Below are 15,643 nucleotides of genomic sequence, written 5' to 3'. Positions count from 1 at the left end.
ATTCCTTCTAACAAACCTTCTACCTCTATTTCTGTGGTGGAATCTGTAGCACCAAGTTCGGCTATGAACTACAAAAAATATTGTCATTATCTTTCCGTGTACTTTGGTTTTTGTCGTGTGGATGAAGCTGAATAATTGCAAAAGCTGTTAGTAATGAACAGCTTGGTTATCGGTTTATTTAGTTAGACTAAATTGTGTTTTATCATGTTGTAATATGAGTTAAATTGGTCCAAACAATTGCTATTGCATAGACTGTTGTATGGCTTCATTTGTGCTATACTGTGCTTGCTTGTTGGTCTGCCCAAGATGTGCAGACAAACAAACACCTTCCCAAACCTGTGGTTGGGAGGTAGTTGGGATCACTAGCGAACCATCCAAGCAAACAAACACAATTTGATTTGGACCAGACTTAGTTAAGAAAAACAACCAAACAAGAGGGTGTTGCAGCCACTGAGCCTACCCTTGCCTATCTTAACTGGGCTGGTCCATACAAGGGCACGTCTAGACAAACAAAAGGAGGCTTTTACGTGTGTGCCATTAAAAAAGTTTATAATTACACATAAGCCATTAAAAAAATTAACCGCACACAGGTGTCACCGTTGTAAACTTCTTTGCCTTATAAGCCATTCCGTCCGTGTTCTATTTGTTTTTCGCCGTTTGGTGTGGGACCTGCCAGTGAAATTGTCCATATTACCCTTGGCGGTCCCACACCAAACAGCGAAGAACCCTAGGGGAGAGAGAGCGTGGGGACGGCTCTGGCTCACGGCGACAGCGGCGCAGCGGACTAGGAGTGCCGGCGCCGGATCTGGTAGCGAGGCCGCCGGGGCACTTCCTTGCTCTCCCCGGGCGCGAGGCCTCCTCCCTCCCGGCGGCGCACACGGCGGCCCTTGCAGGCGACGCGGACGGCCTCCTGGAGCCACCCGCCGGCCTCACGCCCCGCGCCCCCTGGATCGTGGCCCCCCGTCACTAGAGCACCGCGGCCACCCTCCTGGAGCTCGCGCCGCCGGATTTGCCGACAAGGAACGGCGGCGCCCCGGCTCCCCTCTCCACGGCGACGAGCAGCGAGGCCACCAGGGCACCTCCTTGCTCTTCCCGGACGACGTCCACTTCCCCTTCCTATCCCCACCGGTGGTGCATCCAGCATCCTGGGCGCCGCGCGCCTGTGGCGAGTGCACGACGAGGCTGGGGGACTGAGATGGCGATGGCGCCCTGGAGCTAGCGGCCACGCGCGGGTATGGCTACGGCGGACGACAATGGTAGCGCGCGGCTGACGAGGAACGCAACGACAGATCTGGTGAAGGAGACGGCGATGGCGGGCATGCGGTGGGGCAGCTACGAGCTTGTATGCATTGACGGTGACGGGGCGCAACGAGGACGACTAGGCGCTCGGCCGTGCGGACGGTGATGGGATCCAGGCGGGTGAGGAGTAGCGAGGCGCCGCCGGATCTGGCGACGTGGCGCTGCGGCGCCCCGGCTCCCCTCTCCACACGACGAGCAGCGAGGCCATCGGGTCCACCACGACGGACGACGGCGTCATGACCGCCTGGGAGGTCATCGGGCCGAGTCGCGGGTCGGGTCGCCGGGGAGCAGGCGTTGGCGCGCGGCCGGGCGCGGCTGTCGGCGCGGGGCCTGAAGCGTGCGCGGTCGCCGGGGGCGCGGGGCCGGGCCGCCGCCGCCGAGGGTGCAGGGCGGTGCCGGGGCCGGGAGCGTGGGGCTAGGCCGTCGGGGTCGCAGGGCGGGGTTGGTGCTAGGAGGCGCCGGGGGCGAAGGGCGGGGCCGAGGCCTGGAGGTGCCGGGGGCGCAGGGCCGGGCCACCGGGCGCAGTGCCGACGACGCGCAAGGGAAAGAAGACAAGGAGGAACACAGAGAGAAAGAAAACTGATGTGGTGAATCGTAGTCGGTTTCCACCTCCGAGGGTAATATGGACAATTTCACTGGTCGGTCCCCACACCAAACGGCGAAAAACAAACACGGACGGAATGGTTAGGCAAAGAAGTTTAAATTTTTTAATGACACTCGTCTAAAAGCCTCGAACAAAAACGCCCATTCTCTTTCAGACCCGGCGTCGCAAATGATCGCGAGCCCACATCCCCTCCGCCTCTCCGGCCGCCGCGCCAGACTCCGCCGTTCGCTTGCCGCGACGTGCGCGTCTCCCTCCTCCCACTGCCTCCGCCGTCCCCCTCTTCTCCGAGCGCGGCGCGTAACGTGGGTAGCCCACCGGCGAGGTGGCCCGCATTGACATAGAGCCGCGACGGTAGCGAAACGTTCGGGGAAGCCGTGCGTACCGCATAAACCCGTCCTCGCAACTAGCCGTTGTACCCGTCTCTCCCGAAAATCCATCCCGCTTCCCCTCGACGGCCCACCCCCTTCTCCACTCCGATCCGATCTCTCCGGCTTGGCCGCCGCCGCCGCCACGCCGTCGGGGCGCGGGGACCTGATGCCGCCTCCGCTACCCGTACCGCCGACGACTGCGGCCCGTCCGCGCCGCCGCGGAAGGGAAGTCAGCTCCCGGTACCTCTCGACGCCCGTCCCCTCGACCCCGCGCCTCTCCACCGCCTCCGCGGCCTCCTCCACGCGGTCGCGCTCCCCGACGCCGTCGCCTCGTGGACGGCAGCGGGCGGCCACGCCCTTCGCCAACGAGAACCACCCGCCCCCGCCGCCGCCTCCCACGGGCACCGTGGCGCGCCGGCGGGCCGTGCAGAAGCTTTTCGACGAGACGGGCGCCGGCAACCCGCGCGCCTCGCTGGGCTCCAACTCCTCTGCCTCCGCCGTCCCAGCACCTACTCCGCGGCCGCTCCCGCGCTCCACCAGCCGGCCGGCCGTGCACACCGAGCGGAGAGGGTACCCGCGCCTTCCGACGCCCGCGCATGCTAGCTCCTCCTGCCCTTCCTCTGCCGCGGTGGAATCCGACGCTGCCTCGTGCTGCTCTTCATCTGATACGTCGTCCACGGCCACTGACTTCTCTGAGGCCGATGTGGCGCTCGGGATGGCCCCAGCCGCGCCGTGCGAGAGCCCGCCGCTGCGGGGCCCAGCGTCCTGCCGCGGGGGACGCCTCTCGTCAGAGCTCCGATCGTCGGTGCCGGAGTCGGGCGGGTCCTCGCGGGCGTCCAACCCACTGTGCTACCGCTCGCTCAACTCGGCACTGTCGATCTCAATGGCGATGGCTGGGAAGCTGACGGCAGCAGGGAGGCCACCACAGCCGCAAGGGCCGAAGGCAGCTGATCTGAAGAAGGCGACGATCGTGGGGGGCAGGAAGGTCGCGGGGAAGCAGGAAGACGTGCACCAGCTGCGGCTGATGGACAATTCGTACCTCCAGTACAGGTTCCTCAACGCCTGGGCTGAGGCTGCAGGCAAGGCCAAGGCGGCTGCTGCAGAGGTAAGTGGTTGTTAATGGAGGTGCATCGGTCCAGCCGTCAAGGGGGTGGCTACGAATTAAGGTGCTGATGATTTGTTGTTTTTGGTTTTGTTGAGTGCATAGAAATCGTTGTACGGGCTCGAGGAGAAGATTGCCAGCCTCAGGGCATCTGTTGCTGAGAAGAGGGCAGGGGTGGAGAGGATGCAGAGGGATCATAGATTGAGTTCAGTAGTAAATGCGCAGGTACGGCGAAGCTGTGATTTCTGAATTTTGAATTGCTGTTGTGTTCAGTGTGCATTTCTTCATAATGGGTGCTAACCAAATTGCGTGATTGTTGAATCTTCAATCAAATAAATCATATGAATCAATTATTTTCTTGGCATGCATTAGTCAGATAAATGACATGAATCAATATATTTTCTGACATGCATGATAGAAACTAATATGGGGAACCTCGCGGCTATTAAAACTCGACCTGCGGGGGGTTATGACGGCCCCCGGGTTTCCCTTTAAGAAGAAGATCTTCTTACACAGATCGAGAAAACCCCCGAACCCCCGTCCCACAACCTGACGCAGGAGGTGCGTAACCCTGTGAGAACCGGGCCGGAGCCTACCACTGCGCTTTGGCACATGGGGACGGGCGAGGGGATTTTTTTAACCTCAGCCTGAAATCCGCTCCCATGGGGAGTCGAACTCAGGACCTGAGGAGTGCCGCTGGGCCACCTAACCGTTAGGACTAGGCACCCTTTGGCGAACCTCGCGGCTATTCACTAGGAATAACACTAAATGGATATGTTTGACTACTATATCAACTGAATTCAGAAGTAGAACAACATTATTTAAATCTAGAATAGGGTTAAATGTCCAGAATTATATCCAGTTTTCCCATTCAGAAGTTTGTTTTTTCAGAAATAATGGAAAATGTATGATACAGTTTGTGTGGTACTCTCCTTTTTTGTTGCCTGTATAAAATTGAAAAAAATATAGGTCTAGCTCTTGAAAGCCATGTATATCTTGACAGCGTGAGTTTATTTGTATCAAATCAGGTACCATGTCTGTTGTCAATGTGAATTTTACATGTAACAGGTTAAGTATTCAGAATAAAACCAGTTGCCCCATTTAATTATTATTTCTTCTTTTTCAAAGGAAAATAGAAAATATATTACATGATTTGTGTGGCACTCTCCTTGTTTGCTTTTCTGTAGAATATACAAAATATGTTCATGAAAACTATGTGTATTGTGACTGTGTGAGATTCTTTGTATCAAAGTGGTTATCATGCTTTGATTTATATTTATTTGCTGAGATGTATGGTACAAAGGGTATATATATATGGTCAATATGAATTTTACATGTAACACTTTTCTCTTGCGTTACTCTAAAAACGAGATGTGAAACTTTCAGGTGCCATATTTGAAGCAGTGGAGTGACATTGAGGGGGGTCATGCAAGCTGCCTTATAGGGGCAACAACAGCACTATATAACGCCTCGTTAAGGCTACCAATCATTGGGAGTGTAAATGTAGGACTTCAATACTTCATTACACATCATTTTGTGCATAAGACCAAGTATCATGTTGTAAATTGATATGCTTGCAGGCCAACTGCGAGGAACTTACAGAAGTCCTTAAGTCGGCAACACAATTGCTTGAACCGCTTTCACCTTGTATCGAAAATTTCCTGCCAAAGGTGAGATTACAGACAATTTTGAAAAGCAAACTACCAAAGCAGTGTGATGCCTAGCTTTCTTTAGATGCTTTTGGTCCATGTTCAATAACTGAAATTGTTAAAATATATCCGTAAATTGACAGCGTCAGATATAGTTTTAGATGAAATATAGTAAGAATATCTTTTTAAGCTATATATAAATCAAAATCAGATAGGGTGAAGATAATAGCAAATTTAATGGAATAGAAACTTAGTTCCTAATGTAGTAGTGGTTCCTTTTTAAGTCATATACTTATCATCGCTTCTTGCTTTAACTAATATTGATAAAGTGTTTATAAATTTGCAAATTTTAGATAGATTCAGTTATTGTGGTGAATGTGGTGTTCTCATTTGATTTGGTGTACCTATGCAACGAAAAAACTATCTCGTCATGTAGTAAGTCCTTGTTTATGCAACAAAAAAAAAAATTATATTGCCAATTTGCCATGTAGGTCCAACAAATCGACGATGTGGCATGTAATCTTGCCCAAGTTATCGCTACTGAGAGAACCTTAATAGAGGAGTGTGGTAATCTCCTATACCAAGCACAGAACCTGCAGGTATGGATCTAAATTGACAATCATCTCACTTCAGTCAGCATATCACTTTCCCTGTCTGGCATCTGCTCTTCTCACTTCAGTCAGCATATCACTTCCCCTGTCTGGCATCTGCTCTGACTTTGCCACATACGCCTTGTTCGTTTGGCTTATAAACAGTACTTTTTCAGCCAACGAACAATATTTTTCTCTCCCAACAAATCAGCCAACAGTATTTTCAGCCATGTCTTATCAGCCAAGCGAACATGGCATATCCAACTCTGATGCAATAACAAATTCCAATTGCATAGATGAGGGAGAGCAGCCTGAGGAGTCAAGTGATGCAACTGAAAGAAAATGAAGCGAAGTAATAGAAGGAAGATGGGGGAAACACGCCGCCAGGTCGTTTGTTCGACAGAGGGAGCTGACTGTGCTCCACCGTTGGATGCCCCAGGTGGACAGAAGTTGCCTGATCGATACATAAGTACATAACCAAACGCTGCGAATCAAGAATTGCTGATTCTTTCCAGTAGATATGTTCGGTAATTTGCCGTGGAAACATTTTTGCTGTGTAGCTATTGAAAAAACAGATACAAGAATCGTTTTCCGAATAGAAATTTGTTGATTCTTTGTACTACGCGTGTTGCGCAAAAAACCACTCTCTTTTTGTTAGCATCCGGGAAACAAAAATTCCCAGGTCTGTGTTTGACGAAATATATAGATATCAGCACAATCTTGTTAAGATGAATTTGAGACGAAGGGCAGCTAACAGCTATAGAGAAGTTTTGAGACAAAGGTAAGATAAATTTTGAAAAATAAGCTATAGAAAAGTTTTGAGACAAAGCTAGGATGACCTAGCTAGTTATGGTTTGATATATAGGGAGTAGTATAGTACGTTCAAACGCGTAGTTCCAGGTGTTGAGATGCGGTGCTCAAGATTTCTCTCCCAAAAGATGGGACAGTCCCTGTTCATGAGCTACTCCAATTACAGAGCTTCCATTCGACTCTCTCGGCACGGTTCAACACGACAACGAAACTGGCGCATGCATGATGTTTCGCCAAACATTTTTCAGCCAGCTAGTGGAGTAAAATTCATCTGGACAACGATGGAAATTGGTGTTCGGTCTACGGCAAGCCTGAGCCCTTCTCCCTGGCCTCCCTCTTGTTCCGCTCCCGCGCGATCCGGTCCCGCTCCTTCATGGCGGCGTCCACGTCCTCGTCAGGGACCACGCTGTCCTTGACGCTGTGCGCGGCCTCCTTGGCCGAGTCCCAGGTCCTCCGCGCCTCCTGCTTCGCCATGGCCCCGATCGTCTGCGCCGTCTCGGCCACCTTCCCGGCACCCTCCTTGGTCATCTCCACCACTTTCTCCCCGGCCAACACGGTGCCCTCCACGGCCCGCTCCGCCGCCTCACCCGTGCGGTCCTTGGCTGCCCTCGCCGTCTCCTGCGCCCGGCCCGCGGCCTCGCGCCCCATCTCCTTGGCCCGCTCCGCCGCCTCACCCGTCCGGTCCTTGGCCGCCCTCGCCGTCTCCTGCGCCCGGTGCGCGGCCTCGTGCCCCACCTCCTTGGCCCGCTCCTTCACGTGCCCCGCCCTGTCCGCGGCCTCCCGCGCCGCGTCACGCGCCTCCTGCTTCGCCTTCTCCGTCGCCCGGGACGCCGTGTCCGCGGCCTCGTGCCCCATCTCCTTGGCACGCTCCTTCACGTGCCCCGCCCTGTCCGCGGCCTCCCGCGCCGCGTCACGCGTCTCGTGCTTCGCCCTCTCCGCCGCCCGGGACGCCGTCTCCGCGGCGCCCTCCGCCATGCCCTTCGTCTGCTCCTTGGCCCTCTCCGCAGCGTCCGACGCCTGTTCCGTCATGCGGCCGGCCTTGTCCTTCGCCTCCCCGGCCATCCTCTTGGCGTGCTCCTTGGCATCGCCGGTAACGTCCTTCGCCTTCTCCGCCGCGTCCTTGTACTTGTCCCTGATCTCCCTCCGGTCCTCCGGCGCGCTGTCGTACGCCTGAGAAGCAACAGAACGTAAATGCGTGTCAGTGTCTACCTCCGACGAACTCGATCGCAGAAGTGACAGCGGCGTGCCAGCGGTGACGCAGCAGTGAGCATACCTGGGACGATCTTGGCGCAGCCTGCAAGCAGATGCGGGTCCAGCTCGCCGGCTGCGGGCGCGGAGGAAGGAAGCACGCCGGCGTGGGGAGAGCCTGCTTGACGGCAGTGTTGCCAGTGAGCTTGGCGGCGCCGGCGACGCGCGCCCCCTCGAGCAGCATGGCGGCCATCAGCCTGGACATAGACGACGACTAACCGGCGAGACTGCGCGTTGAGGTGAGGTCTTGGATGGGATCACCGAGTTACCAGTTGTGGATGGGCTTCAGGATCATGAGCTTGCAAGGCGGATACCGTGCGTTGTTATAAAGGAGCCAAGGAGGTGGAGCTGACGAGACGAGGGGAGGTGACACGTCCGGAGACACGTTGCGGTGCAACCTCCGGAGAGGACACGTGCTGACGCGTGCGGCGCTCTGGTGTGTGTTGCTGGCCCGCGGGACGAATTTTTTATTTCCCCCCTTTTTTTAAGTTTTTCACAAATAGTGGAGGTATGTTTTTTAAATCCAGACCATTACCTCGGCGTCATCGTTGGTGGCGCCGAACTTACACATCTCGACGCAAAAGGGATTGGCGCCTAGGTCGGAGGGGGGGGGGGGGCACGTCGGCATCAAAGTAGAGCCGGGGGTGACATGGCAGCCAGCTCGGCGCTGTAGATCTTGGCGTCGACTTTGACGCCGTAAATCTTGACGCTGACTTTGGCACCATAGATCCTGGCACCGAGCCGGCCTTACAGGTGGGTCTTTTTCCTTTCTCTCTTTCTTCCTTTCCTTTTCCTCTCTTCCTTTCTTCTCTCTCGCCCGACGCCTCCCGTCGCCACGCCCCGCGCCCCCGTCCTAGCCGCGCTGCGCTGGCCGGCAGCCCCACCGCCCTGGCCGCCGCCGCGACCCGCTCGAGGCAGCCTCCCCGCTGCGGCCACCGCGCTCTGCCCGTCCCGTGGCGCTGGGCCAGGCGCTGCTGCCTCCCCGTCCTCCACATCCGGCCGCACGCGTAGGTCGTTCTCCGCCACCCCGTCCCATGGCCCTCCACCACGCCCGGCGCCTCCTCCTGCTCTCCACCGCGTCGTGCACTGCTATCGTTGAACAGGTAAATTTCGTGTATATGCAATATAGTTAGATAGTGAGGTTGAATTTTGGTGTAGTAGTTAGTTTATTAATGTACTTAGGATGGTAATGTGATAACCTATTAAGTTTAATTAGTTGGTGATCTAGAGATTAGGTGTAACCTAGTTAGACTATTTACTTACTTAGTTAGCTATCTATTTAGTTAGTTATGATAACCTATTTAGTTTAATTAGTTGGTGATGTAGTGATAATAAGGTGATAACCTAGTTGTTGGACATGTATGGAGCTAGCTATTATGTTATTTGCGAAGCTAGCAGTTACCTAGTATGCCGTTATTGGCACATAATTTGGACTAAACGAAATGTGTTTGCATTTGTGTATGAAATAGATGGACAACCTAGTGAGCATATATCATGGAGGCACCGTGGAAAGAGATCGATATGGATATGTTGAATTTGTTGACATGCAAAGTGTGCCTGTGTTATTCAATGAGAAACCTTCATTTAGTGATTTGGTTGCAAGGTCTCGGGAGGAGCTACATTGCCATGATGATGATGGCATCACAGTTGAGGGTGTACTTCACCTAGGTTTCTCTCCCAACATCCTTAGGAAGATGATCCCAATTGGGTGTGCAGACCAGTGGAAGAACTATGTGAGATCGGCTATGAAGTGCCAGTTCTAAAGTTTGGACATGGTTGTGCGTAAGGTGTTAGTTGATCCCATCCCTCATGGGTTTTCCCCACCAATGGGTTAGCAGGCACACTTTGACCCTCCCGTCCCAGAACCTGATATGGATGTGAAGGTTGCACCTACGGTTCCCGATGCTCAATCTACCCCCAATGAGCTAGTTGGAGATGCTTGTCAGACTCATGATGTTGTGACAGATCCTCCTCATGAGATCCCTTTGACATAGAATCATCTGAGTGTCTTATCCGCATGGTTATTGGGAGCTTACCCCCTTTCTTACATCCATTTTTTTATTCTTTCCTTATTTTTCTACTTATGTTGCTAGAGACATTCCTGACAATGTGGATGTGCCCGCTATTGCTGTGCAAGTGCACTGTGGAGATGAATTCCGTGGCTCTAATAGTGTTGAAATTATAAATGATTCGGAGCCATATGAGATGGCAAGGGCTCTTGATTCTGATAATGATCGCCCTATTGGAGAGCTGATAGAGAGTGATGTTGAGATGCTGAGGCATATCTTTCCCGGTCGTCATGATCCAAGAGTTCACGAGTTCAGCAATCTTGCTTATTTCGATCAGGCGTGTGCAGAAGGACATGATGAGCAGCTCCTAGAAGCTCCTGAGGCCGGCCCTAACATGGTAATTGAGAAGGGTAGGGTATTCAAGGACCTCCCTATATTGAAGAGGTGGTTGGAGGTGTTTGTAGTGATACGAAAGAGACCTTACAAGGTCTTGCATTCATATGCTGAGCACCGTTACACAGATATGTGTGATAAGAAATGCTGCCCATAGAGGGTTTGTACAAGGAAGTAAAAGGTCACCGGAAAGTGAAAGATCACAAAAGTTGTCGGGCCACACAATTATGCTGACCATGTGCTGACACTGAAGCATCAGCAGTTGACATCTACCCTCATTGCCAAGCGGTTGATGGGAATATTGCAGGGAGAACCCAACATGAAGGTTAGGATAATTATGAGGACCATTGAGGTGTTGTATGGAGGTTATGTGATAACTTATGGTAAAGCTTGGAGGGCTAAGCAGCCAGTACTTTTCAATGCAATCAAAGTGGTGAATCAAGGCATGCATTATGAGTATATCACAAAACCAAATGCATGGAAGGATGGGAGGCAGATATTCTTTTGTGCTTTCTTATGCTTCCCTTAGTGTGTCGAGGCCTTTAGGCACTGTGGTCCCATCTTCTCCATTCATGGTATGTTCTTGATTGGCAAATACCAGGGCACACTTCTTATAGCCATATCCTATGACACGAACAATAAGTTGGTTCCTTTGGCATTTGCTTTGGTTGAGAAGGAGAACAATGACAGTTGGGGATGGTTCTTGAGGCTAGTCTGGATACATATGGTTAGGCCTAGCAAGGAGGTTGGCATCATATCTGATAGGCACTAGGGCATACTTAATATCATGTGAGAGCAGATAGAGGGGTATGCACCTTTGCACCATCGTTGGTGTACTTGGCACCTTGCTGAGAATATACTCTAGATGGATGATGTAAAGGATAACTTTGATCTATTCCAGGAGGCTGCTCGATAGCTTGAGGACAAGTACTTTTAGAAAGAATTGGAGCAGGTTAGAACCACATCAAATGCAGAAGGTAGACAATGGCTCACAGGTTTGATGAGGGATTTGGAGAAATGGACAAGAGCTCATGACATCGGTGGATGGTGGTACGAGTTTTAGTGTAGCAATATGGTGGAGTCATTCAATAAGTTGCTATTGGGGATACATGGTATGCCCATGAATGCAATCGTTCAATTCACCTTCTACAAACTTGTTGCCTGGAGACTCATAGCTTTCATTTGCCTATCGGAGAGATGACAGTCACGCTCCAGGATTGTCAGAAGATGCTAGGTCTAAGGATTCACGGCAACACAGTGACTGGGCAGTGCAGGTCAGAAGGTTGGAGAGCACAAGTAGATGCTTTCCTTGGGCGTGAGGTTGGCGAGCAAGGGGCTCGCACTTCTGGAGTTCTAATCTCCTAGCTCCGACAAGAGTTCGCACAGTGCTCGAGGAGATAGTTAGGTACTACTATAGGGCGTGGATCCTACACCTATTTGCCTATGTTCTCTTTCCCGATGCCACGGGTGACACTACATCATGGATGTGGGTCCACTGGCTCACTAACTGGGACCAGGCGGGTCAGTACAGCTGGGGCTCTGTAGGGTTGGGTTTTCTTTACTGACAGCTTTGCGAGGCATGTCGTCGAACTTCGTCCTTAGCGTCACTTGGTGGATGTGTGTACCTTCTCCAGTTGTGGATGTGGGCTTGTCTACCAGTTAGTCGTCCCGAGGTTCTAGCTCGTCATGAGTGGTTCCTAAGTCAGCCTCCACGTCGACAGGTTAGGGTTCCGCACGCAAGGTTAGAGCAGGCGTACATTGAGTTCACGAACGAGTTAGACATGCTCATGGCGTCTAGTGTAAGTAAATTTTATTTCCCATGCTGGTTTGAAATGGTTTAGTATAGCATATAACATCTTGTTTAGACATGTTGCAGGTGTCATGGGAACCGTACGATGGAGAGGGGTACTTCCTTTTTAGTTGAGCAACATGTGTGGGTGCGATGATGACTTCTACAGGATGAGGTGCCCTCTAATATGTTTCTATGCTGTCGAGTTTCACCTACCAGATAGAGTTGCACGCCAATTTAGAGTGAGAGCTTTGGCCAATGGCTCCATTATCCACTAGCGTTGACTTACACAAGTAAGTGTTTTGCTATTTCAATTGTCTCGTTATGGTCCATTTCCATTAATTCCTATATAAGATGAAGTAATGATGACATACGTGTACTTTTAATATGGTGACATGTACATGGACTTGAGATGAATGTGCGTGTATAGGCATTTCTTGTTCTCATCATTATGGCAAGTTATAGGACTATGGGTTTGAAAGCTCTAGTTTGGTTTTGGTGAATTGATGAAACCCTAAATGCTAACCTAGTTTATCAAGTGATCATAAGATAGGTAGCACATTCCAAGTGGTGAAGCAAATGAAGATCATGACATGGTAATGGTGATGCCATAGTGATGATCAAGTGCTTGGACTTGAAAAGAAGAAAGAGAAAAACAAAAGACTCAAGGTAAAGGTACAAATAGTAGGAGCTATTTTATTTTGGTGATCAAGACACTTAGAGAGTGTGATCATATTTAGGTTTGATAGCCGTACTATTAAGAGGGGTGAAACTCGTATCAGAATGCGTTTATCAAAGTGCCACTAGATGCTCTAACTCATTGCATATGCTTTTAGGATCTAGTGGAGTGCTAACACCCTTGAAAATGTTTGTGAAAATATGCTAACACATGTGCACAAGGTGATACACTTGGTGGTTGGCACATTTGAGCAACAGTTAGGAACTTCACCGGTGGAGTGTCCGTCTGTAGGGTGCGGACAGTCCAACGGTGCCACAGGCGCCCTAGATAGAAAAGATAGAGGTGACTATAAGTGACCGGACGCTGGTCTCGGTTGGACCGGTGCGTTCGGTTAGTGGCAGCAGAGGGCGTGCAGCGTCGGTCTCTAACCAGACGCTGGGTCACTCGGTGACCGAATACTGACAGTGTGCGTTCGGTCCTACTGATGTGGCAGCGCACAGGGGAGTCACCGTATGACCGGACGCTGGGTGTGTTCGATCGGGAAAAAATCATTTTTGGATGCTTACTAGAAATGACCGGACACTGAGGTCCAGCGTCTAGTCACTTTGAGCTACTGCGTCCGGTCAACACTTGACCATTGAGATAAAGCGCTCAGTATTTGAAGAGAGGGGACACGTGGCGTGCATTGCACGACCAGACACTAGGGTCCAGCATCCAGTCACCCCGTGTTGTGCCCAGTAAAGAGGTACAACGACTCTATTTCGTGGAGGCTTCTATTTAAGCCCCATGGCCAATTCAAGCTCACACTCTTGGCCATTTGCATTAACATAGCAACCTTGTGAGCTTAGCCAAAGCCCTCCCACTCGTCTCCATCATTGATTTATCATTTTTGTGAGATTGGGAGAGAATCAAGTGCATTGCTTGAGTGTTTGCATCTAGAGGCACTTGGTGTTCGTGTTTCGCTGTGGGATTCGCTTGTTACTCTTAGTGGTTGCCGCCACCTAGATGGCTTGGAGCAGCGAGGATCGTTGAGCGGAGGTTGGTGATTGTCTTTGGCTCCGATTGTGGAGATTGTGAGGGGTTCTTGACCTTACCCCGATGGAAAGCTAAAAGGTTCTCTAGTGAATTGCTCATGGCTTGTGTGATCCTCATCTTGTGTTGGTTGTGCGACACCCTATTAAGGGTTTGGCGTGTGATGCCAATTAGCGCGTGAACCTCCAAGTGAGTGAATCACCACAATGAGGAGTAGCTTGCCGACAAGCAAGTGAACCTCGGTAAAAAATCATTGTGTTCATCATTTGATTCCGAGGTGATTGGTATTAATTCTTATGATTGTTTGGCTTCTTCCTTGACATGGCGGTATAAACATCTTGCTCACTCTCTTTACATTACCACAAACTAGTTGTCAAGCTCTTTAGTGTAGCTAGTTGTGAGAGCTTGTTAGTTTGGTTAGTATGGCTCTTTAGTTAGCTTTTGAGAGCACACTAACTTAGTATAGTGTCATAGCTATTGTGTGGATAGAAACTATATAAACTAGAATTGTGGTAGGTGGCTTACTATTTTAGTAGGCTAGCGCAACACTTATTTCACCTCATAATTGTCTAACCGGTTTGTTAAGTGTTGTTGTAGATTTTTTTAATAGGCTATTCACCCCCCCTCTAGCCATTAGGACCTTTTAAGTGGTATCAGAGCCGAGGTCACCATGATTTGAGGCTTAACAACCTTTGGTGTAAAAATGGCTCAAATCAACAATACCAAGAAGCCACCTCAATTTGATGGCACAAATTATCCGTATTGGAAATCAAAGATGACCACACACATCAAGTCAATCAATAGAAAAAGTGTGGAAGGTGGTAGAAACTAAAATTGAGATTGGTGATCCAGAGAATCCCACCGCGGCTGAAGAAGTGCTTCTCCAAAACAATGACATTGCTCTAAGTGCCATTCATGATGCAATTGATGAGAGAACATTTGAGCAAATCAAGAATATTGAGATGGCTCATGAGGCGTGGAAGAAATTGGAGGAATCATTTGAAGGCACTCAAGCCATGAAGGGTGCAAAGGCATATATTCTCAAAGAGAAGTTTGCAAGCTTCAAGATGAATGAGGATGAGAGTGTGCCGGAGATGTTTTATAGGCTTTAAGTGCTTGTCAATGATCTCAAAGCACTTGGAGAAGAGGTGAAGAACAAGGACTTCTCCCACAAGTTCTTAAGATGTTTACGTTCAAGATTTGGCACATTGGTCACTATTCTAGTTAGGAGTGGTTTGGACACCATGACACCAAACCAAGTGTTGGGTGATATAATGATCGATGATACATATAGAGATGATGTTGAGAAGGAAGAAAAGAAGGAGAATAAAGATGAGAAGAAGAAGAGTGTGGCATTCAAAGCCACATGATCCAAGGGCAAGGCAAGGCAAGAAACATTAAGTGAAGATGATGGCTCATGGGATGATGATGATGATGATGATGATGATGAGAAGAGGGCTCTCTTTATCAAGAAATTTGGCAAGTTCATGATAAAGAAAGGGTACCATGCTAGTAGAAAGAAATCTTCATCTAAGAACAAGGAAGAGTCAAGAAGTTGCTTCAAATGTGGAAGCAAAGATCATCTTATTGCTCAATGTCCATACAATAGCGACAATGATGACGACAACAAGAAAAACAAGAAGAAGGACAAGAAGGAAAAGAAAGAGAAGAAGGACAAGATGACCTTCAAGAAGAAGAAGGGTGGTTCATATGTGGTCACTTGGGATAGTGATGCTTCCTCAAGTGATGACGATGATAAGACCACCAAGAAGAAGGCACTTACAAGCATTGCAATCAATGTGAAGTCTTCTCTCTTCAACACTCCATCATGCTTCATGGCTAAGGCCACTAAGGTACAAATTTGTGATGATGGAAGTGATGAAGAACATGATAATGAAAATGAAAATGATAGTGATAGTGATGATGATGAACCTACTAAAGATAAATTATTTGACATGTTAGAAGATACTAAAGAACACTTTGACATTAAGAGAAGGGAATACAAGAGCTTGAATAAGGAGATAAAAGCCCTTAAGCAAGCCATTGATGGGCTCAAAGCAACTCATGAGAG

General features: G+C 50.2%; 2 protein-coding genes across 2 annotated transcripts; one reads left to right on the top strand and one right to left on the bottom strand.

The window, feature by feature from the left end:
- Positions 1–2,377: 2,377 nt before the first annotated feature.
- Positions 2,378–6,173, top strand: LOC136494409 (protein ENDOSPERM DEFECTIVE 1-like). Its single transcript, XM_066490572.1, has 6 exons — positions 2,378–3,376; positions 3,479–3,598; positions 4,760–4,876; positions 4,954–5,043; positions 5,514–5,621; positions 5,909–6,173. The coding sequence occupies exons 1-6, from the start codon at positions 2,438–2,440 to the stop codon at positions 5,966–5,968; spliced, it is 1,434 nt and encodes a 477-aa protein (XP_066346669.1). The 5' UTR covers positions 2,378–2,437; the 3' UTR covers positions 5,969–6,173.
- Positions 6,174–6,529: 356 nt separating this feature from the next.
- Positions 6,530–7,875, bottom strand: LOC136494410 (late embryogenesis abundant protein, group 3-like). Its single transcript, XM_066490573.1, has 2 exons — positions 7,696–7,875; positions 6,530–7,592 (listed from the first exon to the last, which is right to left on the bottom strand). The coding sequence occupies exons 1-2, from the start codon at positions 7,873–7,875 to the stop codon at positions 6,723–6,725; spliced, it is 1,050 nt and encodes a 349-aa protein (XP_066346670.1). The 3' UTR covers positions 6,530–6,722.
- Positions 7,876–15,643: the final 7,768 nt, after the last annotated feature.

Source organism: Miscanthus floridulus, chromosome 11, assembly GCF_019320115.1.
Source record: "Miscanthus floridulus cultivar M001 chromosome 11, ASM1932011v1, whole genome shotgun sequence".
Taxonomy (NCBI): domain Eukaryota; kingdom Viridiplantae; phylum Streptophyta; class Magnoliopsida; order Poales; family Poaceae; genus Miscanthus; species Miscanthus floridulus.
This window is presented reverse-complemented; position numbering and strand designations above follow the sequence as displayed.

What these genes read in the sequence shown, in the direction of transcription:
- LOC136494409 (XM_066490572.1), top strand. Translation starts at nt 2,438, where the DNA reads ATGCCGCCTCCGCTACCCGTACCGCCGACGACTGCGGCCCGTCCGCGC. An exon ending in CCAAGGCGGCTGCTGCAGAG is followed by an intron (nt 3,377 to 3,478) that starts GTAAGTGGTTGT and finishes TTGAGTGCATAG; the next exon opens with AAATCGTTGTACGGGCTCGA. An exon ending in ACCAAGCACAGAACCTGCAG is followed by an intron (nt 5,622 to 5,908) that starts GTATGGATCTAA and finishes CCAATTGCATAG; the next exon opens with ATGAGGGAGAGCAGCCTGAG.
- LOC136494410 (XM_066490573.1), bottom strand. Translation starts at nt 7,875, where the DNA reads ATGTCCAGGCTGATGGCCGCCATGCTGCTCGAGGGGGCGCGCGTCGCC. An exon ending in CTGCGCCAAGATCGTCCCAG is followed by an intron (nt 7,593 to 7,695) that starts GTATGCTCACTG and finishes GTTGCTTCTCAG; the next exon opens with GCGTACGACAGCGCGCCGGA.